Genomic DNA, 24,263 nt, shown 5'->3' with positions numbered 1-24,263 from the left:
CACAAGTCTGAGATTTAAAGAGCTTCAGGTTATATTGCAATTAACTTCCTTGCGGCCACTGGCCATGTTAGGTACTTCCCTGCCTCACAGTGGGACTGTGAGAATGAGTGCATTTTAATGTGTCACTTAAGACCTTGATAGAGTAGACAGCAAAGTCTGCACTAAAGACTTGAATTTGATGAATCCAAAGCCTTAAATTACCATGTCTCAGTTGATCTGATTCTAGTAATGGGAAGTGAGGTTTGCATAATGTGCAGTTGAGGTACATTGAGGTTGAGTTATATAATGAAATAACAAAAGAAATTTAAGTAAGTGTGTAGTAGCATAAGTGTGTAGTAGCATAAGTATGTAGAAGTGTAAGTGCGTAGAAAGCATAATCCTTTGCAGCCTATTATACAATATAGACATTGCTCTGGAAACTGCTTAACTGTAGAACTAGATAAATTTTAATCAGATGCTTCTTTTTCTGCTTTCTTTGAGAAATAACAATTGCCTGCAACAAATATCTAAAAAGCTTCTGAATACCTAGCTTCTGAATACCTAGACTAATGCCTGCCTTTCAAGGAGGGAATGGTATTTTCATTAGGATTTGGGGTTTTCTGTTTTTTTTTGTTTTGTTTTGTTTTTGAAAGCCAGCTTTCATTAACAAAAGATTGAGTAATCACTAATGGTTCTACTGTGGCATGAGTGTGAAAGTATATTCACCATGACTGCAAGAGATCTGATTTGTTGGCATAGCAAGTTCTGTATTAGCTGGATCAAAGCAAGGAATCATATGCATGCTATCAGCCTCCATATAAAGTAAGATGTGTTAAGTCGAACTTTACTGAAGAGTGGGGTTTTTTGTTTTTGTTTTTTGTGTGTTTTTTTTTAATGTGTCCCTTGCTCAAGCAGATCTAATTTTCTTTCAGTCCTGAAACAGGAAACAGGAGCCTGTGCTGCTTGTAGCTGACTTTTATTATTGGTCTGTCAGCCCTTGGTTCACCCAAATCTCTCCCTTATGTGTGCTTCTTGATGAAAGTATTTGAAAAGTAGCCCCTAGATGATGATTTAAGTTTTCTTTCAGTGTTCCCACTGGTGCATTTTAGCAAGGTCTGGTACTTTTCCATAAAAGTGTCTTTTTGAGTTTTAAAAATATATAAACATAGGTCTTGAAGTAAGCAATATGTGGATTTGAGCTCTTCTTTCTCCTCTCCCTCAGTCTATGCACTCCCTGTGCAGTCATCACTTAATCCATACTTTGCCATAGTGGCAAGAAGCTGCTGTAGAAAAAGTGCTCTATTGTTGGCTAAATAGATCCAATAAATATTATTAAGTGCCCAGGATCAGAGAAGGACTTCATATTAGAACAAAACTTATTTCTTGATTGAAATATACACTCTGAGATGACTAATGGGGCTGGGATTAACCTATTAATACACACACACACACACACACACACCCCCTAGCCTTTTCAGTAAATGCTACAAAGGCATCATCTAAACTAACATACACTGCCTAACACTTTTCTAAAACTAAAAAGTAAATTCTGGAGCCAACAAGACATTGTAATTCCACATATACTAAAATACTTTCTAGTTTACATACGTGTCTTGAAGATATATAATAACTGTATGGCTGCTTATTCCTTCCTAGATTATTCTTCAAAAGTGCACTTGGGAATAGGTGCCTATGAATGCAGATATGTTTGATTTTTATTTATAACCTCAAATATTAATGTGCAGAAAAGATATGTGCACAAACATTTTGTCCATGAAAACTGTTTTATTTTTATGCTTGCTTTCAGGAAAATTAACTCGCTTTTAAATATAAATATATATATATATTTTTAGTATCTCTTGAACAAACTTGCCCCTTCCAAGACCATGAACTCTTAGATATGGGATTAGGAGGTCTTTAGGTTCTTCCACTTGTTATTATTAGCATGCATTGTGGGGGGTGGGCGAGAACAATTCTTTCTGTTCCACTTTGCAAGCTGTTTATTAGTCACAGTGTGTTGGGCAGACCTGGATAAATCCCCATTTCCTAAGAGCTCAAGAAAACCTAATGGCATGTGAGAGGCGTAAACTGAAAACCTTAAAGCAAAGATGTCATCTTGCTTGTTGGGCTTATGAGTTCTGAGTAACAAAGTGTACTTTTCAGGCCTATTTTATTCTTCCTTGTGAAATCTATGAAGTACGCAGGAAGAGGCTGACTTGAGAATAAAGGCCTAAACTATACTGAGAAGTCACCAGCCAATGGCCAGGTGTTAGGAGGAAAGGTGGCAGTTGGATATTTTGCCCAAACTTCTACCATATTTTCAAAGATGGGGAGATATATCAGCAAATGTCTTAATTGTATTGATAAGGACTGTACTCTGTCTTTTTTTCTGAAACCCACATCTCTCTTTAGATATTAATGATTTTTATTGTTGCTGTTCACTTGTGTTGCTGTTCACTTGGAAACTCACAGTCTCTTAACAGCCTGCATTTTTGCTTTGTATCCTGTCTTGATAAAAAGCATGTGACTTCCTACTTCATATTGTAGCCAATTTGCACACCTGAATACGTACTAATGTTTGAAAGTTAGCTCCCTTGCTACTGGATGACATCTACAAATCATATCACTAACTGCTTTTTCAAGTTATAATAAAAACTGTCAGCCCGACATCATTATTTAGCCTTGCTTGTCTTGTCAGTGGTGTCAGGGAAAGATGACTTCAGACACATAGATATTATTTTTTTCTAGAAATGTTGGCAGAACAGTTTGTTTTAGCTATCTTGCTTGTGGATGAGAAAGAGGACTTGGAGATGTTTATCATTCATGAAATAAGTTTTTGCCATTATATTTGTATGCTAGAACAGTATTAATGAGATAATCTAATTCCCCGCTGTGTTTTTTTCTCATTTTCTTATGTAAGATTCAATGTGTACAAGTTCATTAATATTATAACTCCTATTTGTCTGGCAAAAATTTGAAATTTCTTTTGGTATAAATTTAAATATTGAAACGCTTATTGGTATATTTGCCAGGGGTTCTATTGTCCTCCAGTGTTGATTCATAAATATTTTTTTCTTTTTTAATGGTATCTTTATAAGTTTTAGAAGCAATAAGTTAACTTTTTATTTAACATTTATGCATTCTGAAGCATGTCATTTTTGGTTTCACGTACATGCTGGCTTGGTTTATTAAGATTTGGCACAGTAATAAGGAGGTAAATGGCAACAGATGGCAATAAAATAATATGCAGAGCTGGTATCTGGCATTTAGAGCTATCAGTTGTAATGAAAAGGTATGTGTTTTGTTAACAGTTTTTCTTACTCTAGAAAACATGCCTGTATTATTTAATGTTGTTTTGGATAGTGGTCTACAGAACATCACTGATAGTAAATTCATTAAGGAAAGGAGTGTGTACCCTAGTATAATAGCAAGTCAGTTAGATACACTTCAAAATAGTATATTTCTTTTCCACTGATTGCATCTATGATTTCTAGCAAGCTACACAGGGGAAGCCCGTAGTTAATTTTTCATTACTTAAAACAGATGTTTAGCTTAAAGAATTTGTCAATCTTTAGATAAATAGACATTTTCCCTCTCTTCAAAGTGAACCAGAAAAACAGAGGCTCAAATCAGAATTTCCTCAAACTTATAAATATGCCTAAAAGGTTCTAGCTCCAGTTTCTCATTGGAAAGATAGAGTGCAAATATACAATCCTCTGAGTTTTTAGTACTTGGATCATAGAAAAGATAGATCTAGGGCAGGAAGCAAGTAGCTGTGTTCAGAATTCCCAGCTGCACTGTACTGCTTTGTGGGGTCATGATTTTCTGATATAAATCATGCCTAAATTCTTGGGCCTGCACAAATTTCTTTAATCTCCTAAGATGGCAGTAGTTAAGGAATGAGAAGCATGTCTGCACAGAAATTGAGTCTGGATGTCTTTGCATCACAATGGACTGACATTTTTTTCGCTCTTGAAATCCAAAATTATTAAAAATCTGTATTCAGAATCTGGGTTTTTATACTTGCCTGCCTGAGCATAAAAGTACTATGGTCTGCATGTCCAGTGCATGGAGAGGAAAAAAAGGCTTCTTTTAATAGAACCGTTTAGACCTTGAGGGAGAGTTTATCTTTGTTAAGCTTTCTTTTTCTAGACTCTGAATGAGATAGCCTGAATGAGGTGGATTCCTCTGTATTGGCCATAGTGTGAAAGGTATCATTTCCATTTAGGTTGAGTATTTAAAGAGGATGTATTTTTAGTTTTTGCAGTTTGACATAATAAGAGAAGATATATTCAGTCTACATTTTTCATGCAGATTTTAGTTGCTGCTAGAACAGTAGGTTTTCTCATATATTCTTGTTTAACTATTTTCTCTTCCACTCTTTTTCATCCTTTTTACTGAGTTTGATTCTGTTTTTACGTTGTCTTCTAAATTTCTTTCTCCTTCTGTATAATGCCACTGTCCCCTTTGTCTATATGTAGTTTCTCTCTCCTTTTATCTGAAAGTTCATGGATTGCTGAAAGTCTATTTTGTGAATAAATATTAGACCACTTGCTTTTCTTTTTGTTTTCTAAAATCATCTCTTTTTCAGAATTAGCTATATGGTTTAAAATAACACTCCTCAAGAATATTTTACAGATTACTGTTAGATTGTCCCCCAGTAGTATTTCTCAATATTTCTCTTCAGGGAGATGTGACCTATTTGTTTTCTGTTAAATTTTGCTTTAAAATTATCCTCTCTGTTTTTATAAGTCCTCAAAACACTGCAGTGTTAATTTATTTCAGTCTCTTCATTTCATTTAAGAGAGTAGCATACAATCTTTTTTATAAAGTGGAAATATTAACCATTCACTTCTAAAGACAGAAAAATATAATAAAAGTATTTGACATGGGGAATTCACATATCTTACGCAACTACGGCTATATGATAAATATCTGTATATTCTGTTTAACCTAAGTATTTATGGAGAAAACTTTTGAAAAGAACTTTCCTTCAAGTTTTATTCACTATGGGCTTTTCTGAGCAACGTGCAGGAAATCTGAGCGAGCCTTCTGACTATTTGCTTGTAACAGTCACTATGTGACTATCCATCGATCATATATGCTACAGGCAAGTATGTAGAATTGGTGTAATTACCAAATAAAATACCAAATAAAAATATTTTTTACTGACTCAAAATGCTGTAGTGTAACTTTTACTGTGAGATCAGAGCTGATCTGAATTTCTCTTATTAAACTTCTGACCAATTTGATTTTAAATGGAGAGTTCAGAATTTAACATATGAAAAAGGACTTCCAAAATAGATGAGATGAAGTTACTCATCTGCCTCTTTTGGAAGATCTACTTACTCTCTCTACTTCTGTAACACTGACTTTTTGATAGAGCTCAAATTAATTGAATTTGCATGTTAGAAAATGCATCCCTTAGTTGTAGATCTTCAGAACGAAAAGAGAATTGGGAATAAAAATAATCCTAAAATTTCTATGATTTCTGTCTCTACTCTCAGTAGCTTGTGATTAGATAGTCTGAGAGAAGTAGTTTGATGTGACGCTCTGAGCATGAGCAATAAGAGAAACCAAAGGACTGTGCCTTTATAAATGAAACAAGGAGCCCCATGTTTTAGATAAGTGCGAACTTTATACGAGTTTGGGAACCTATGACTAAGTCTCTGGATAGAGTAAGAACAATCTTTTATTACAGCGTATTCAGCCACTCATTTTATATACATGGAAGGATTTTACTTTCTTGACTGAGCTGTCAAATTGCCCGTGTAAATCTGTGCCTCGTTATGGACATACAGTGCTCTGGTATCCTCCTTTTTAGTAATGATGTCCATAAGTCTTTAATCCCTACAGTATAATAGATGAGCAGTTGTTTTCAGTCTTGGAAAACAAAGCTGAAAAATAATCCTTGCGGAAAAAGAATGGAGTGGCTATTTAATAAATATGTAGAGAATCAAAAAGATCATTTCATAAATTTCGTCAATTAAATAGTATACTCTGGGAGTAATGTGTTTTAAAGAGAGGTTTTGTGTGTGTGTGTGTGTGTGTGTGTGTGTGTGTGTGTGGTTTCTTTAAGACTTCAGTTTGCGATGTTTGATGGTACATTTCACATCTGAGAAGTGCCAAAGGAGAGAGAGAGATGATTAAATGAAGATGCTCGCTTGCAGAATGACGTTCAGATGCAGGAAGAATGAATAAGAGATTGAGCCAAATTCTGCAGTGTTTTCACGGTCAGGGAAAACTTGTTTGGAGGTGATGCTGGAGGGACTGGGAAGCAGCTCTGAGGGAACAAGAAGAAATGCATCGTCAGTAAAGTGAATGTGGAATATCATTCAAGATAGGATATCTGCATGAGGATAAAGTAAGGATATAAGGAGAACAAAAAAGAGCAACAGTAGTAATCTGAGAAATTAGTTTGGCTTAAATGTAGACTTTTAGCAACAGAAATATAGAAGAAAATGCAGACTTTAGAAATGTAGGGCATGATTTGATAGAATTAAGAGCAGCCAAGTCAGATAAGGATTGAAAGTGTAGGCAGTTCAGGTAATAGATTGTCAACGTGATAAAGAAAGGGGAAATGAGTTTAGTGTTAGCTGTGTGCAGTGAAAGTTGGCAGCCAGAGAATCCGTGGTGATAAATCAGTATGTCTAACTCGAGTGTCAGGAAGAGGGCAGAATGAAAGTGGACAAGTGGTTGGTTTTAAGTATGTGAAGCCACCTGCTTAAATATGAGGAAATGTAAGGTCTAAAACAAATATACTAGTTTGCTTAAGGTAAGTTGGAAGGAAAAGAAGAACATGAGCACAAAGAGAAAATTGCCCAAAAGGCAGATGGGTAAACAATTTAAATCCACATACTTTATGATGCCTTTCTACTGAACAGAAGGGGTTACAAGTTACAGTAGAAAAGATGAAGTCAAGTGGAAAAGATCAGCAGAACTGCTTAGTTCAGAGGTAAATGTCAGAAAAGAAGTGGGATGTTCTGTCAAAAGTTGAGTGGATGGTTGGTTTGAAAGTATTTGAAAAGTATGGAAAAGGAACCAGGTGTGGGAGAAAACTAAATGCTGGGACTGAGAGCCTTGGGTACTGGAGGGGAAAGATACCTGAATCTGGGGACTATTGAAAATGGAGAAACTATTAAAGATGAAGAGAGCTATTAAATAGAGAGACTATTTACTTTTCTAGATAATTCTTTCCTCTGTTTTCTGATTCAGCTAACTTTAAAGGAGGAAGACCTGAAGAGGTTAGTTCTCCAGCTCTTACAGTGGAGATCATTGCAGGAATGGCTCACTTAGGAAAGCAGCATTTACTAGGAAATTATAAGTAACTAATTTTTACTGAAGGTCATTAGACTACATATTAATGAAGAGCTACTGTTGATCACAGGCATTTCAGTCACGCTTGTTGGTATCTGGGTTGAAGTTATAGCCTCGCTGGTCAGTACTTGAAATTAGTTGATGTTACTCCAACTACTCCAGTTGACTAATGTCAGTTTTTATTGCATAGAGTCAGTTGGTGAACTGTTTCATCTCTGAAGCCAAGGACTGAATGGGTAAAGAGTATATACTATCACTGTTAGGTGCTATCTTGCCTAGAATTTTTATCAGTTAACACAGTCCAATTAATATAGTCTAAAAACCTATCATAGTCTCTGAGCTTAACCTTCAACTTAACCACTTTGATAAGTGTTGGTCCACACGTATTTGTCCTTGCTGAAATATTAGAGTATGTTGGCTAATGTGCTCTCATACTTTTAAATTCTTAATAAACAATGGGGCGTTTTAGATGTTTTCTTCAGTTACAGGTTGAGGAGTGTTGGAGAAGAGCATAAGACTTAGCATAACCATTCTCCTCTGTACTCCTTTAGACAGTAACACTGCAGATGTGGCAGTTTAGTGCATCTTACATACATTAGCTTTAGGATTTTTTTTTTTTGGTTTGAATACCTAGTGTAATTCAACAGGAAGGGTATCATCTAGCTTAAATCTTTTGGGGCTCTATTTTTGGAGAAGCAACCTTGATTATTTTTGCAAGGAAGTCATCTCTCTTTGTTCTAGTTTTAGGACTGTGTGCTGTGATTACTGACACACAAATGTAATGGTTGCTTGCGCAGTTTTATATAAAAATGTACTAAGTTCAGATTCCTTAAATAACCCATGGTTAAGATGTTAGTGCTAAAGTGTTGGCTTGTGAGTAGGAGGAAAATTATATGTTGTAGTGTTATATAAAACTGACTCACATGAGTAGGTGAGAATCCCAAGAATATCAGGACACCCACACTAGTGAAAGGAAGATGCGTGCTTCCTCTGTACAACATGTTCCAAAGACTGCATTAGCAAAAGCAACATTAATTTGTTTGAGTAGTACCAAAATTTTTCAATGTTTTAAGAAATCAAGTGCTACTGCTTTGACAATCTTTCTGAAAAGTACACGGAAAAGTTACCTGCAGCTCTTACCATTTTTTCTGGATAAATAACTGTTGTTATCAGAAAATCAGAAATCAGAAAGTTAATTTATCTGTAGAAGCAAGCAGTAATTGTATTGGATTGCTATATCCCATGAAGTTTTTATGATGTATAAGGAGACAAACTGTTTAACTGAGACAGAATCTTTATTGTTGTAAAATATTTCTGTAGTTATAAGAAAAATATCTAGTACTGACTGCAAAACTTAATAGAATTCTTCCTATATAGGCTGTAAATTTATGCCAGTGTGTTGTTAATCTGTATTCTTGCAAGAATAAAGTTCAAAAACCGGTTCTTTGTGCTTGCAAAGACACCTGGCTCAAGTAATCATAATAAATGTAACTATCTCTAATTGCATTGTTTGCACAGTAATACTGCTAAAATTTCAAAAGGAGGTGACCTAAGTGTAAGCCGGACACACAGAAATGAAATGATTTTCATTTAAACATTTTTTTCTTTCCCTGAAACTCATTTTATGAGACTGTTCTAGCATTAACCTCTTTCTGATGCAGATTATTTTCATGTGTCTTTATATCACATAACCACACAAGCCTAGCCTCAGTGCCTAGCCTAGGAGCCTAGCCTCCCTTCTGTTTCTCCAGTTAATTCATCTGCATAATTTTTTAAAATACCTGTTTCTCCTTCCTCTCTACAAAGTTGATTCCAATATTCTTGGCATCTACAGGTCCAGGAGCTCATTCAGTGCTCCGAGGCTTGAAAAATTACCCTTTCTGCTCTTCTAGACTTAGAACTTTTCTGACCAGAGCTGTCCTAGGTTATGGTTTTCTTCCTTAGTTCTTTTGCCTACTTGGTTGTTCTTAAGTTCTGGTTTCTTTCCAGGCTATGCTGTAGTAAGAATCTGCAAGTGTATCTTTACTTGGTACTCGACACCCTTACAAGGGTGTTCTGATGTTGTATGCTAACTCTTGAATATCTGGCTCTGAGGTTCTGCTTCATCCAGATTTGCGTGGTCCCTTAAACTGTGAAGTTCTTCATATTTAGAAGAAAGCGTTAAACACACAGTGGTGGATTTTGTGTATAACCTCAGTTGCTTTTATTGGCTCTCTTTTCTGTGAGGAGAGGTAAACAGTAAGATTTTGGACCTATGTGCACCTGAGGTGAACCAACAAAGTAGACCTCTTGCTCTTTCTTCTCTGTATGCATGTTCACTTACCACGGTACTTTCTCAGACAAATATTCCTGTTTAATTCTTTGTGTTTGCATTTCAATGGAAAACTTATTTCAAGCTTTAACATAAAACTACGTCTTGAATAATACATAATACATCTTGAAATGAGATGGTTTCTGAATCCAAGTGGAGATCAGACTGCATTGTTTCCTTCTATTTATGAAAGGTATTGCTGTATCTGAAGCCTGTTGCTAACCCTACAATTGCAAAAGGATTATGAATACCAGGAAAACTGTAGCAGCATATGCAGTGCATCCCACTGAGCTTCTGATACTTTCTGCTAGGAAAAAATAGCTGATTTCCTTGATAAATGGACATAGATTCAAATGCTAGTCACAGAATTCCCTATGAAGAAGGGAAACCTCTAGAAATGAAATGGGAAAGAAGCTGAAAGAATTTGTCATTGACTGTGATGCTCTTTGTATGGTTGAACTCTGCTGCTGAGGGTAAGTGTAACTGAGACATCTAAAATGATTCTTCCTGCTTTTCTGAAACTTTTGACCATGTGGGCTGAGCTTATAACAGGATATGAAACTGAGTATCATAGCTCTGATTTGTATTCTTGGATAGAACTGTTATTAAGGTGTCATATGAACAGATGGGATATGCATGATGAAGCTCAAATTGAGTAACTACCAGTTGAGAGGAAATGACTAATTGAACAGATTCAGAGAACAAGAAGTCTGTCTTCTTGCAGTCAAAATATGTGAAACAAAAATACATATTTGTCCCTTCAAGTATATCTGAAGATCTGTTTCTCCTCCTTTGACAGCATGGAACCTTTATGCTCATGTTGGCAGCTTGTCTGACTGCAATAATATAGAACATACTGAAGTTTGCTTTAAATAGAGGTTGCATATTTTTAAAGATTATATAAAGCAAAATGTAAAGTCTTGCTTTTTAACAGCTTAATGTAACTATTGGCTATCTTATGAGTTCTGTGTGTTCTGAGCTGTAATGATAGGGAAGGTATTGCTGTGATTATAAACTGGAGACATTTGATGATTTCCCTCTCAGTGATACAGTATGTGACTATACCCTATTTTTCATTGCCCTCGAGTCTAGTGGACAAATCTTGGACTTGTAATATTTTGTAACTACATTAAGCAGACACATTTAAGACTCTTACTCTAAAATTATGAAAATTATAGAGGATAAATGCTCTAAAATGCTTGCAGTCATTAAAAAAATCCTCAGTTTCCACTTATGTTAGTTTTATTAACTGCTACCTGTATCATAAACTCATCTTGTGTATCATGTCAAAACTTTGATCAAGGTAAATAGCAATAAAATGTTAATTAATTTGGATAAATCAGCAATTTTCAAACTGCATCATGTTGGGAATTTGAATAGGAACAGTGATCCGTGCTGCTAATTGTATGCTAACAGAGGACCTAACAGATTCAGAGACTTTTCTGAGCAGTTAACTGGGGCTTTAAAAGCAGTTCTGTGCACTTGATTCATATCAGTCTGTGATGTGTCTAGTCCAAAGTTTAACTGGCAAAAAACAATTGATGGGTTGCAAGTATAGGCGGAAAATCCAAACTACTTATGACAAAGCTATTTCAGCACTGTGTGGGAGAAGAGGATTAATAATTAACTAAATAGCAAAATGTCACTGAAAAGCCATAAACATTTGCAGCATAATTCAAAATGAAACGTCGAAGTGAAAATTATTATATTTTTGCATATATATTATCTTCTGATAATACTAACAAAAGCAAAAATCTTGTGATTCAGAAGCAGTGCAGGCTAGTTACGTTCAGGTAAAGAAGGGGAAATTTTGCCCCCAGTCTGCACTGTCTCCAGTTCCATGTTTGGTGAGCTGTTTCTCACTTCCTCCAAGTAGTTTTGCCACTGCTGCCTTTGATTTTTCCTTCAGATTATCTTGGAATGGATGGGTGAGAACCATACTCAAGGATTTATTTTCAAATTATAGTACTTTTAAAGACATTCAGACTTCCTAGGATGGAAGTTTTATGTAGAAGTACCATATTTTTATAACTCTGTAAGCATGAAATACATTGTCAATTTGGGAACATAGATTTGGAAAAGATCTCCTGTGTCCTAAAGTTTCTGCTGCCACAAGCACCCACGTTGTAGAATGCCCTGCAAAACTTGGGTTCCACCTTGTAATGAATTAGGTTCTTGCCACATGATTCTGTGTGGATACTGTTCCAGAGCTTATTAGTATAACTAAGAACATCCTTCCAATTGCTAGCCTAAATGTATTAATAGGACAAGCCACTTATGTACCAACATTGTCTGTTAGCTTGGTAGTACTTTCTGTCCCTGGAATTTACCTGTTTTGTGGATTTATAGAACAGATAAAAGAGGACTAATCATTCCATTTCAGTTTTTATTTTCAAAGATAAAGCAAGCCTATCTCTCCTGGTATTTTCTCCTGTGGCAGGTCTGTAGCCCCTTAATCTTTCTTGAGATACGCTGTGGACAGTTGTTCTCTTTCAGGAGGGTGTGAATAGATCCATACACAACACAATCTGAATTAACTAGTGAATCATCTGTAAAATGTGTGGATAGCAGCTTTATATCTTTGGTTATGCTAGAGTTTAGAACATTGATGAGAATTCTACCGGCTGCAGTCCTTCATCATGTAACTATGTTTTAAGCACATGGATGTTATCATGGAATCTCTGTTTATTTGTTCTGGTACTGTAGAGCTGCTGAAGGAAGAGAAAACTGTGTTAATCACTTCATCATGAATATGTTTCAGGAGTGGTTATGTTACGGATGAACGATGGCAATTATTTTGTGCTTCCATTTGTTTGCCAGCAACAAAATGAGGAGTTTCTATAAACATTTAAAAGCCAGCAAATTTGTCCTTGCTACTTCATTTTGGACTTTTTAACTGAAAGTTAATAGGCATAAAACCAGAAGATGCTCTACAGCAGCATTCTATGTGCATAGTGTGAGAATGAGTGAAAAAAGTAAATCACAACATCTGCTTATTGTTCTGCAGATACTGATGTTGTTAAAGTGGCTACAGTTCACTCTAATGCAGAAAATTCTTTTTTTTATAGAGACACATCTGTTCCTGTGGTTAAAGTATTTTTAAAGCTTTTTATTTTAATTGCTGTTCAGGTTGTAATTGTTAAAGCAATTTGTAAATCGCTCTGAATTTCTTCGTTTTAGCTTATTATTCTAAAAGAAGAACAAAGATTCGTTCATGTTCACCGAAGAACAATACAATAGAATCTTATGTATTCTCACTTTGATTTCTCGAAATATGTGGCTCTTGTTAACGTAGATTTATTGAAAGTATTTAGAAAATGCCTATGTCTAAAGTGGCATTATTAACATTTCATTATTTATGCAATTACAGTAAAATATAGCTTGGTATGCTGAGAATTGCTATATTTGTGAGCACAAATTGGCAAGGAGCACTTGTATTCCTGTTCTCTTTACCACATTTCCTTATTACCAGATGCTACTCAGATAGAGTGTACTTCTGGTTTTTGCTATATTTGTCCCTTTGCTCTGATATCCTTTAGGTTTAAATATACTATATTGTTGAAGAATGTCTTCAGTTTATTCTTGAGATGCCTCTGCTCTGTAGCTGGTTGCTATGGTCATACTCGTTTTCTGCTTTTGTGTGGAGAGTTTTAAAAAACCAGCAGCATTGAATTGTTAAACATTCCAATTGATTTCAGGCTTCAAACTGTCTTTTCAAAAATGTGATTAATGTGCTGCCTCCAAAAGATTCTGCAAAAAGGAAGTCTTATTCTGTAAAATTCAGTTCAAACAATTAACAATGGGTATCAATTGGGAAAAAAAATCACTCTTTGAAGTGAGCAAAAACTAACATTATTTTAAAATTGGAATTGCGTATTAGTTGTCTGCAAATAAATGTCTTTGCTCAGCTGCAAATTACAGACATCATGGCTCCACAGTCATGAGTTGCCACAAAAAATAAGTCTCTTCCTGTCTGCCTTTCCTTTGTAAATCTGTACAGGTTTGGGAGTTTTTTGTTTTGTTCTATTTTCTTTCTTTGTTTTCATTCATACATCTCTACCACGTGTGAGATGAAAACATCTAAAAAACCCAGCAAATATGCCCAATTAAAATGCAGGAGACAGATGGATGGACATTCCAAAACTATTACAAGTAGATAGTTTGTTAAATATGAAAAAAAACTTAAGTTATATAAAATATATTTTGAATTACTTTTTATGTTAGATGCTTGAAAGAAAGATTATGATGTTGAAATCTACACTGGCAGAATGAACGGGCCGACGAGCAACAGTATACCCTATTCCTGCCAATATCAAACATCCTGCAAGTCATGTCTGAAAAGTGCCAGTCTATATTTTCTGCTGAGATTGCTATTTTGACCACTGAAATTTCCATTCTGGCCACTGGGCAAGATGAATATTATTGGGCATTATGTCAGATATAAGTCGATGGTGCTGCTACAGTCATTGATCATTAGTGAAAGAAAAGAAAACACCTCTGGTGGTTTTGTGTAGATACACTAACTTCAGAGTACCTGACACTAAAAAAGCTGTTCGGTATCACTTAAAAGGTTTTTGGTATCAAAATACAGAAATGTTATGTCGTCTTGGTGTGTTAAATTTTATTATAGATTCACAGATCTGGAAGATCTTTTGCATTATTTCAGGGAAAGAACATCTGCATTTGGGTTACAGGGCGCGGTGGGTGCGTATGTAGTTATGTGACGGTGGGGGTAGGGGAACCTTGTTTCCTTGGGAAGACTGGCAACAGACCATAAGAAGAAATCTTCCAGAACAATACAGCAAGATTAGCTTGTGCCCATTACTGAAAGCTACTGGGGAAAAGAAGTTTAAAGCATAAGCCAGAAGGGTACTTGAGCTTGGGGGGAAAATAAGCAGAGGAATGGTGGCCCATGAAGCTTATTCCCTTCCAGAGCTTGAAATATCACAGAATTTCTGAGATGTGCTGCTTTTCTGTCAGTAAACATTTATAAAGCCTTGGACCAAAGAGATGCACTGCATAGAGCTGACGCTCGATTACTGCTATCATTTAGTTCAAGCAATGGCAGTCAGGGCTGTGTTTCTGAATGGTTTGACTAAGCCCGTGTCCTTTGTGTGGCACTGTGATACCAAATGGTGGGAGTTATTTTCCCTGTTTGCTTTTCTGGAAAACTTGAGAAAGTGTACGGTGCTTGAAAAACTTTCAAGTTTACTTAAGAGCTGGAGGATTCATTTAATTGCTGCTTAACTGAAGCCCAGGGAGGTATGACTATTGAACTCCGACAGTTCTTACGAAGGTGCAGGAATTCATACTTGGTACCTGCCCCAGACCTTGCCTTGGAACTCCCATCACTGAGTCTCGTCAGAAAATACTTGGCAAATCTGTAGTTCCATGCTGTCTGCAGTGGCTACAGGAGAAAAGGGAACTCTAAGTCGTTGTCTGCTGCATGACTTAAAGGGAATAGATCGTGTCTGCTGCATGACTTAAAGGGAATAGATCGTGTCTGCTGCATGACTTAAAGGGAATAGATCGTGTCTGCTGCATGACTTAAAGGGAATAGATCGTGTCTGCTCTTTTTCTTATGTTCACAGTCTTTGCTTGGATTCCAGTGTCTTCCTCTGTATTTGTTTGTGTACAATCAAACAAACAAGCATATATATATATATTTTTATCTGCTTATTATAAGAGGTAGAACAAACTCTTGTAACTCTTTAGATAGTGCTGTTGAATTGGATAGCTTTTCTGGGTGTTTTTCTTGGTGTGTTTTTGTTTTGTTTTGCTGCTTCTTGGAAAAGTTTGTAAAATAGCTGAGGTAACAAGGAAGTCCAGTGCACCTATTTGGAAAGATGCAGCCATGATCGATCTTTTGAAAATTGTCTGCAGCCATAACTATTTTTCTTTTTAAGTTAAACTTATTTCTGCAGAATTTATGAGGGTGAGTCCCTTGCTTGCCAATGTGATATTCCAAGTGATATTTTTAATCTAAGCAAATGAATAGCATATGAAGGACATGGACCCAATGAAATCATGTTAACACTATAAAGGCACCATGCGTTAAATGACATAGCTAAATGTCAGTCGAGTTCTTTCCCGTTGTTCTTCATCCAGTCTCAAAGATTTGATGAGGAAGTCTGTGTGGGCTAGAAGCATTTAAGTTCCCTAGACCCTGTTTGAGCTAGAATGTACATAGGAAGGCATAACTTAAAATATCTGTAAGGAATTTATATCAGAGGTAGCATCTGATGTTTAGAAAATGTAAATATACTGAACAGGATTTACTAGCTTTGACTGTGGGCTTGGAGTCGTTATTGTCTTTATGTGAAGTAGTATTAGCTAAATGACTCTGAAATGGAAAAAAATCAAGTTCATTTTCTAATACACTAGCTGGTACAATTTATATGGTATGTCCATTTTATTTCAAAACAAATGAGAAAGGTGTGGAAAGCAGCTGTTTAAATATCATTCTGACATATAAATCATCCTTAACCATGAACTAGCAAAAATAGCACTCAGCCGTTTCTGAAAGACAATAAAATTGAAGATGCACTTTTTCCATTGAAATTTTCTCTCAAGATTATATTTGATATGGCACTAGACTGAAGTAGCAATTCAATTTTACAGTGTAAATTCTTCATTAATACTAACAAGTTGAGTATGTTTTTAGAATAATTACCATACTTATTTTTACATTCATAATCAAAATTACATTTTTTAGTTGATTTCAAAGATATTGTAGATGAAATTAAATCTACTTTTTTCCCCTATCATTAATGCAGTAAATCCATAATTTAAATCTTTAGTAAACTATTTATAAGTATTGGTTTATCTATTGTATTTACTAATAATTTCTGCTGACTTTTTTTTTTCCCCTTTTTGTTTCTTATTTAGGTGTATGATTGCTGATGAGGTAAGTAATGTTCCTATTCTTTTAACACTATTCTTGTTATTTTAACACACATTTTTCAGATGTGACTTTTGTTTGAGCAATGTGGGCTGAAAGGTCAGCAATGAAAGACGCATAATTCCTGTGAGACTCACTAGATGTTCCGAATGCATCTAAATGGAAAAAAATGAAACCTGACATAAGCTTAAAACAGCCTATGAGGAAAACTTCATAGGTGACTTTTAATTGTGTTTAGGTAGGTTAAATCTCCTATACTGTGAAGTCTTAAAAATATTAACTCAGTTGATTTTTAGCACTTTTATAACTGTATAGGTAGATATTTTTAATGGATTAAGAAATATTCATAGACCAAGGAGATGGATTCTGAACAAGTATGTCTTCCGAAGATGAATTTTCTTAAGTGTACTGACCAAGTATTAACAGTGAAATTCATGTCTTTCATAGGTTTGAAAAGTAATAATTCATTTCGTGTTAGGGAAATTTTAGTTAATCATTTCTTCCCACAGCTTTTTGTAATAGAGTATAATTTTCTTCAGGTATCATCAGTACAAAACCTTACTGAAAAAGTGGCAATGTTTGGGGGTTGAGGTAGTCTCCCATTTCTAATTTGAGCAAGTTTCTTCAAACACTGGAGGGAGGGAGAGAGAGAGAGGGAGGGAGGGGAAGAGGAAGAGGGACAGAGAGGAGGAGAGAGAGAGATTATTGAGAATAAAGCATTTCCTCAGTATAAAAATCTCATAACTGGAGATAAACTATCCCTGCATAGAATATGAAATTTCTGGAAACCGGAGAAAACAAAAGCTTTCAGGGGAGGTGAGAAGGGAAGCTTGGGAAAATTTGAAATATCCGCAATAGCTCTTTGTTCATTAAAACAAAGTTTTTAATTTCCTTCCTTGAGAAAGAAAATATGCTATGTATAATTAATTAGCAATAAAAAGTTCTGCAAGTTATATTTATTCCGAAATAAATAATGTTTATTTAAATCATAATGGCAGTAGGCCTGGCAGCAGAGGAAGGATTGTGTAGTAGCATGTATTTTGCCTGTTGATGTATCTCTAAAATAAGAACAAAATTTTGATAAAAGAAAACATCAATATTGTGAACTTGTATACAAAAAGAAGAGTTACATATGAAAACTGGAGATTATTACAAATACTGTACATACACCTGTATTATGCAGCATGCTTGAAATAAAGCTACTCTATTTTTAAAGACTGAAGTGCAACTTAGAACTTTTTGTAAATCTGAAGTTCTAAAAATATATTACTTTTCTTTCCTGCGGCAGGCAAGACACCACCTTTTTATTTTTCCCCCAAACTCTCCGTTTTTCCACTTTAGCCACTTCCAGGACTGAGAAGGAGGTGTTTAAATCAAAAAAACAAACCCACAAAATGTTCTTCCCCCCACCCTTTTTTCCCCCCCCCAATTTCTCACATGTCTTATGATCCAGACTGGTGATTGGCTTTACGGGATCTAGGTTATGGGTGCACTGCTGCCAAAAGACCTGCCTTTTGTCTCTTAGTCATTTCCACTCAGTTGCTTGAATCATCACCAGCGCACCAAGTGGCTGGGCAGTCCAGCAAGTCAGGGGGATGCTCTGGCAACAAACTAAAAATGAATGGAGTTTTGGTGGTCTGGTGGTGGTGGACTTGATTTGGTGGGGTGGTGGTGGTTGTTGTTGTTATTTTACTTTCTTGGATTTGTTTTCAGCTGGCTTAAGCACTATTGGTGACACAAAGGGAGGGTTGCAGGAAGGAGAGTGGAACTAGGCTTTTCAAGAGCAGCAAGTACTCACTTGTCTTGACAAGGAAATCTCTTCCTTAGCAAAGTGTTTCAACCGTCTCCTGATTTTTCGCTTCCAAATTATGACCATTTAAATAACCAGTATCCTCCTATGTATTATCTTTTTTATTGTCTTCCTCACTGCAGCAGCCTATTCAGATTGTACGCCATTTATTGCATCAAAAATTAAGCCTATACTTCAAGTGTCAGCTGATCTGTGATTTGTCTTAACATTGTTTATGGCATTCCACCATGGTTTAGTGCTTACTGAGAGTTTGTTTATGTTTTTTGCTGTGCCCATTCAATATTTTATTTGGCAAATATTATTAATTTTGTATGTCGCACCATTGAGAGCTGTAGAAAATAGGCATCAAGAAAATTTTAATGAAAACTTTACAGTATTTTTTCTCTGAAGAGTTAGTATCATAGTAGTTCTCTGATTATTTTTCTTTCTAGTAATAGTAGGGATACTTATTATGTTTTCTCTTGTACTTGGGAAATCTCCTGGTGATATCCTTACATCAATCCTTTCAAACTTCATACTGGGGATATAAGAAAGTTGTTCTTTTATGTCTGTACTGCGAGTAGTTAGATAGCAGCAATTAAACTGAGAACATTCACTGGACTCTGTGGAAAACCTAAACGGAATATCTTGAGACCAGTCTCTGTTTTAGTGCCTAACAGGAACCCAGAGGTATTTCTTGCAATGTGAGCAAATAAAGAAAATAGCTGTATTCTCTTGGAAAATGTTGACTTTTTTTTTAAATTTAGGATCTTAGATTCATATATTCTATCTGTGTATGTTACTCACTGGATGGGAGAGTTTCTACCTTGACAGTATGAAGCTTAGTGGTAATAATTGCTTGTTAAATGCGTCCATGTATTGTATCTTTACCCTTCACCTTGTCTATAAATCTAAATTCCCCACTAACAGGACTTCCTTTTCTGTGCTACAAAATGAAGAGAAACTATTAGCCACTACTCATGAAAGCAATAGTTTTGTGTTGTTGACCTGCTGGGTTAAAGCAGAGATCTTCATATAGATCTTCCCTCAGTTGCCTGTGCAACTTTGGACAGTGTCATTATTTTCATGTTAAGAAGACACCTCATATTTTTCTAATTTATGGTCAAATACATAATGGGATAATGACACTGGATCATGATTGCGCTTTGTTGCTTAAAGGGGTCTACTAATTTGAAAAAAAAAAAACTTTGCTTATTGGGCAGTTGCATAAAAACCCAGGTATTTCTAAACTCTTTCTATAATGGGTAAAAAGGGGGCTACTTGAGAAAAGAAAGCTGTAGGTAAATTTTAGTCCTGATCTTTCCCATCGCATCTTTTTGCTCAGTTTTGAACCTCTTCTACGTGGTGCTCACGGGGAATAGGTGTCAGTGCTAGGCCTGTATATCCTTGGAGGGTTTGCGCTGTATTTGCTGTATTCCCGCTCACAGTGAGCAGAGCTAGCATACCTCCTGCACTGGCTTCCTTCAGGGCGGGGAGGGGAGTTCCACTGCGCATCAGTTTGGAGTTTTAATTGTGCTTTTTTCTTTTTCATTTTCCCCCCCTGAAACTGGTGCAGCACTTATTTACTTTTTTTATTATTGTCAGCAGACTTCCCTAAAAAATTGTTACTGTACTGTTACAAAAAGCTCAGTGTAACTGCAGTGCTGAGATTTGCAGGTTTTTTTCCTTTTTCCTAAATTATTTACTGAACTTACTGATTTTTGTATAGAGAATATATAATATGGTATAGAGAGAGGCATATTATATCCCTGGCAGCTCTTAAAGGAAGAGTTTCTTAATCTTAAAGTACTCTTTTTTTTTTTTTTGGTAGTTTATAGATAAATCTTTGGACTACTGTGTTCTCCTAAAATACTACTTGACTTTATAACTTTTTTTTGAAACTTATTTATAACTTCTTTTTTTAACTGATGTCTTTTATCTGCCTACATATATACCACTTTTTCTATGTGATATTACACAAAAAATATGTGAAGAAAATATATGTGAAAAAATACAGGTGAAAAAAATACAACTTGGATATTACTTAGTAAAAAGGAGCTAGAAGCAAAACCAGCCTCAACAAAGAGTTATCTTTGCTTTGAACAGTCTTTTAAAAAGGCTTTTGGCAGCTTAAGGAGTTGAAGTGGTCATCTGTAGTCTATCCCACCAAAGCCATGAACCAAAATCTTCTGAAATGAATGGAAATGCTTCTATTAGCTTTAATGAGCTGAACAGAAGTATTCCTCAAGTGCAGTATGTGTTAATGGATTTGAACAGAAGCATCTTTCATAAAAGATCTGTGGTAACAAATTGATGATCCGATAGATACTATGTAACTAGCTCTTTGGTTTGGTTTGGTTTCCTTTATCTGGTGTTGTCTTGGCAAAATATTTTTGGCCTTTCTGAATGGAGTACACTTTCTGAGCACAGACTTCAGTTTTTAAATTTTTGTTTTTTTTTCTTTTCCCAGATGGGATTAGGTAAAACAATTCAAGCAATTGCCATTTCCTATTACTATAAAAAGGAATGGCCTCTCTTAATTGTAGTGCCTTCATCTCTGAGATATCCTTGGGTTGATGAGATGGAGAAGTGGATACCAGAACTCTCTCCAGATGATATTATCATCATTCAGAACAAAACTGATACTGGGTGAGTAAAGTTCTTTATTCTTCTGTAGAAAGACTTGTTTCATTCAGTGAACTGATTGCAATATATATGTGATGAACATAGAGTATAGCTTATGGCTAAAATGGGAAATTAGGATTCAGGAGATCTGGATCCCAGGGACCTAATGAAAGATTTTTCATTTATGTGCTTTATCTTTGAAATGAGTGAGAGTTGGGCTTATGGTAGGTTTTTTTAATCTCCTTTGAAATTGAGGGGTCCAATTTTTGCAAAATAGCAAGTGCTTGTCTACTGAAAATTAGATTCCTTCAAGGTATCTCTAAATTGAACACATACAGTTACTTGTCAACTTTGATGAATTAGCCTGTGTTCGTTAGTTTCTGTAAAACATTTTGAACCTGGTTTTTGGAGGACTTCTGAAGCACACTATAAAATAAGGAAGTAATTACTGTTAAAATTGTATTTACTGCACTGAAAAACTTTGTAAGCTAGAATAACTACTCTCTAAATGCTTGAAAAGGTCATCATGACCTGTTTTTTCCATCTTTAGACTTAATAGCATAAATTCGTCAAGAAGTGACTAAAAGTGCTGTGTGTTATTAACATAATTCTCCTGTTAAATACTGAATTACAGAGATATTTTTAGTCTGTTTTGTTATATATGACTTGGCTGGTTTAATAATGATGTCCAGATACAGTTCTAAAACATCTCTTCTGGATAATGAAGATTGAACTTCGTGGTATCTGGGGAGCATCAGAAAATCACTTGACTACCAAGACATGCAGATGAGAGGGTAGCTTTGAAACTTCCTTGTGGTAACCAGATAAATCCAACTGAGAATACTTTAAAAAAGAAGAAAAAAAAAGAACTTAAATAATCAGGGAACTAAAATAAAGATCCAATGAGCCTTTTTAGCTATTCACTAAAAATCCACATGAAAACTTTATGCTTACAATGCTGAACACAGAAGGGTGCTGAACACATTAAAAATATGGAATAAAGGGCATGACTGTTGGCAAAAGTAATTAGGAAACAGAATTCTGTTCATCTTTTAAGATTTTTTTAAATGAGTAGACCTTAACTGTCATCACTTACTTGTATTCACAATAAGAAGAGAGGAAAACGCATTTTTCTGTTTGTTTAACTCCCAGGAGGTTTCCTAGCTATGAGTGAAGTAGCTGTCGAACTAATATTTTAACATAGAAAAAGTGTTTTTATGCATCTGCAAGAAGATATACAACTACCAAATCTGTTTAGCACTTCGTTAAATTGTGCCTCCTTATGTTCAGCCTTTCATTTCTCTCAGTTCAATAATTTGCTTTTCTTAAACTTCAATAATGAAATTTAATGCTTGAATGTTGTTTTTAACCTATTTAAATTAATTAAGAAGTTAAAACATACTTAGGCATCGGTCTAGGTTGTCATAACTTCTAATTGCATTTGAAATTGGGTATTTTTTGAATAAGTAAACTGGTTCAGCTGAAAATAAGTAGTTTTATTTTAAAAGTACTGTTTTTTTTTTTCTCCACTCTCCACAGAGGAATAGAGGGAATTTTTTCACTGGTTGCTGCATTTATCTACACAACACTACCCAGAGTCTGTAATGCACTGGTCATAGTGCCGGTGCTCTAACCAGTACCTTTCCTCCCATATCCACAGGCATAAATGTACACATGCACATACTTTCTTCCTCTGAAATTGTAAAGAAAACTTCAGCTTAGTGTACTTCTAGTCTGTTACTACCAGGGAACAAATAAAAATCATGCCAGTAGAGCACTGGTGTCTGACAGATGAGTAGACCAGCTATGACTCTCATTCCGGTAATCTGTGTTCGTCTAACAACTTGAAAGAGTTCCTGTGCTGCTCAGAGGCTCCTGAAGGGCCACAGTGCTCTCTAGTGATTTCAAAATCAGTTGGTGCCTTGGGCCTAAATATATCCTTGAGTTTATTGTAGGAAGTTCTTTTCCACCTAAATACCCATTTTTTTTGTCTTGTGCCTCATGATTCCCTGCATTTTTTGTTTTCTTTGTATACTGTTTGGGCAAAAAGGCTAGATAAACAACTTGTGTACTGAGTTTTTTCAGATGATGAGGGTCAACCTAGACTATCTTCACAATACTCAACGTCCCAAAGACAGGCCAGTTAGTTGTTTCAGGCTACTATTAAGGTGACTACTTGGCATATACAGCAAAAGTAGCTTTGCATAGGTAGCTTGAATAGAAACGTTACTTCAAGTTTTTCAGCGCTGTTTACAAATTGTGCTCATAGTGATTTGATACAAGTGTGTAACTTTTTGTCCAGAAGGTGGTTTTGTCCCATCTGATATTCCTGGAAAAGCACAAATTGAACCAAGGCAACCAAATAAAATCTTAGAACTTGTTTATAAATGCAAGGTGTATCTTCTGAGAATGCTTGAGAAATATTCATGATTTATAGAAGTGTCAGTTGCTAGAAAGTTTAAAATACCAAAATTCTGTATTATTATTAGTGGGCCTGACAGCAGATTTGGATTAACCATTACAAAATATGCCTTCATACCTTCTTAATAAAAATTGGGTTTTGTATAATTTCTTTACTATATTAATTTTCCTATCTCTTCCTTTTGTTTCTCATCCTAGTGTAAAAAAATCACTAACAGAACATCTTTATTTTCTCTTTTAAGGAGAATATCAACCAGCAAAGTGACAATTCTGGGATACGGCCTGTTAACTACTGATGCACAGACTTTAGTAGACACTTTGTACAGGCAAAACTTTAAGGTAGTTGTGATTGATGAATCACACTATATGAAATCCAGAAATGCCACCCGCAGCAAGATTTTGTTGCCAATTGTGCAGAAAGCTGTTAGAGCTATTCTTCTTACTGGAACTCCTGCTCTAGGAAGACCTGAAGAGGTATTAGAAATATTATGCTGTTCTTAGGGCTGGTATAAGTAATGAATGAACAATTTTATAATTTCTTTGAATAGGTACAGTTGCATGCATTAGGGCATAAAACAGTGCACTACTTACATTATGAAGCACATGTAGGAGAAAGTAATGCAGTGTCTTTTGGTTTGAGTTGATTATACTGATGTTTTACAAACTTGTGTCAAGCTTAAGCACAGATCACATGAGGCTGTTTGTTACAGGTAATATTAACTTCTAATAAGAGACTGGATTGTTGGGTGAAATAATTTGCAGCTCAGGCTATTTTCTATTTGCTCCTACTGGGTAGGAGAGTTCTTGATATACAAGAACTTGTATTAAATCTTCTGCTTCCTGATCTGATTTAGAAAGTTCTTTGTTTACCTCTGGTCTTTTTAGTATTCCTCATGTTCACTAGTACTGCACAAATGGAA

General features: G+C 35.5%; 1 protein-coding gene across 8 annotated transcripts in view; it reads left to right on the top strand.

The window, feature by feature from the left end:
- Positions 1–24,263, top strand: part of ZRANB3 (zinc finger RANBP2-type containing 3) — a 56,163-nt gene that overhangs the window by 8,067 nt on the left and 23,833 nt on the right. For 6 of the 8 annotated variants that reach the window (XM_067299373.1, XM_067299375.1, XM_067299374.1 and 3 more), the window contains 3 exons: positions 16,496–16,514; positions 20,768–20,946; positions 23,586–23,817. In XM_067299373.1, the coding sequence (XP_067155474.1) occupies positions 16,496–16,514; positions 20,768–20,946; positions 23,586–23,817 (430 nt within the window). Of the gene's footprint in view, positions 1–10,025; positions 10,081–16,495; positions 16,515–20,767; positions 20,947–23,585; positions 23,818–24,263 lie in introns of those variants that run through there. The other 2 variants (XM_067299379.1, XM_067299382.1) reach the window with 2 other exon arrangements.

Source organism: Apteryx mantelli, chromosome 6 (genome assembly GCF_036417845.1).
Source record: "Apteryx mantelli isolate bAptMan1 chromosome 6, bAptMan1.hap1, whole genome shotgun sequence".
In the NCBI taxonomy this organism is placed as follows: Eukaryota; Metazoa; Chordata; class Aves; order Apterygiformes; family Apterygidae; genus Apteryx; species Apteryx mantelli.
The sequence above is the reverse complement of the archived record's forward strand: the minus strand, read 5'-3'. Positions and strand labels throughout refer to the sequence as shown.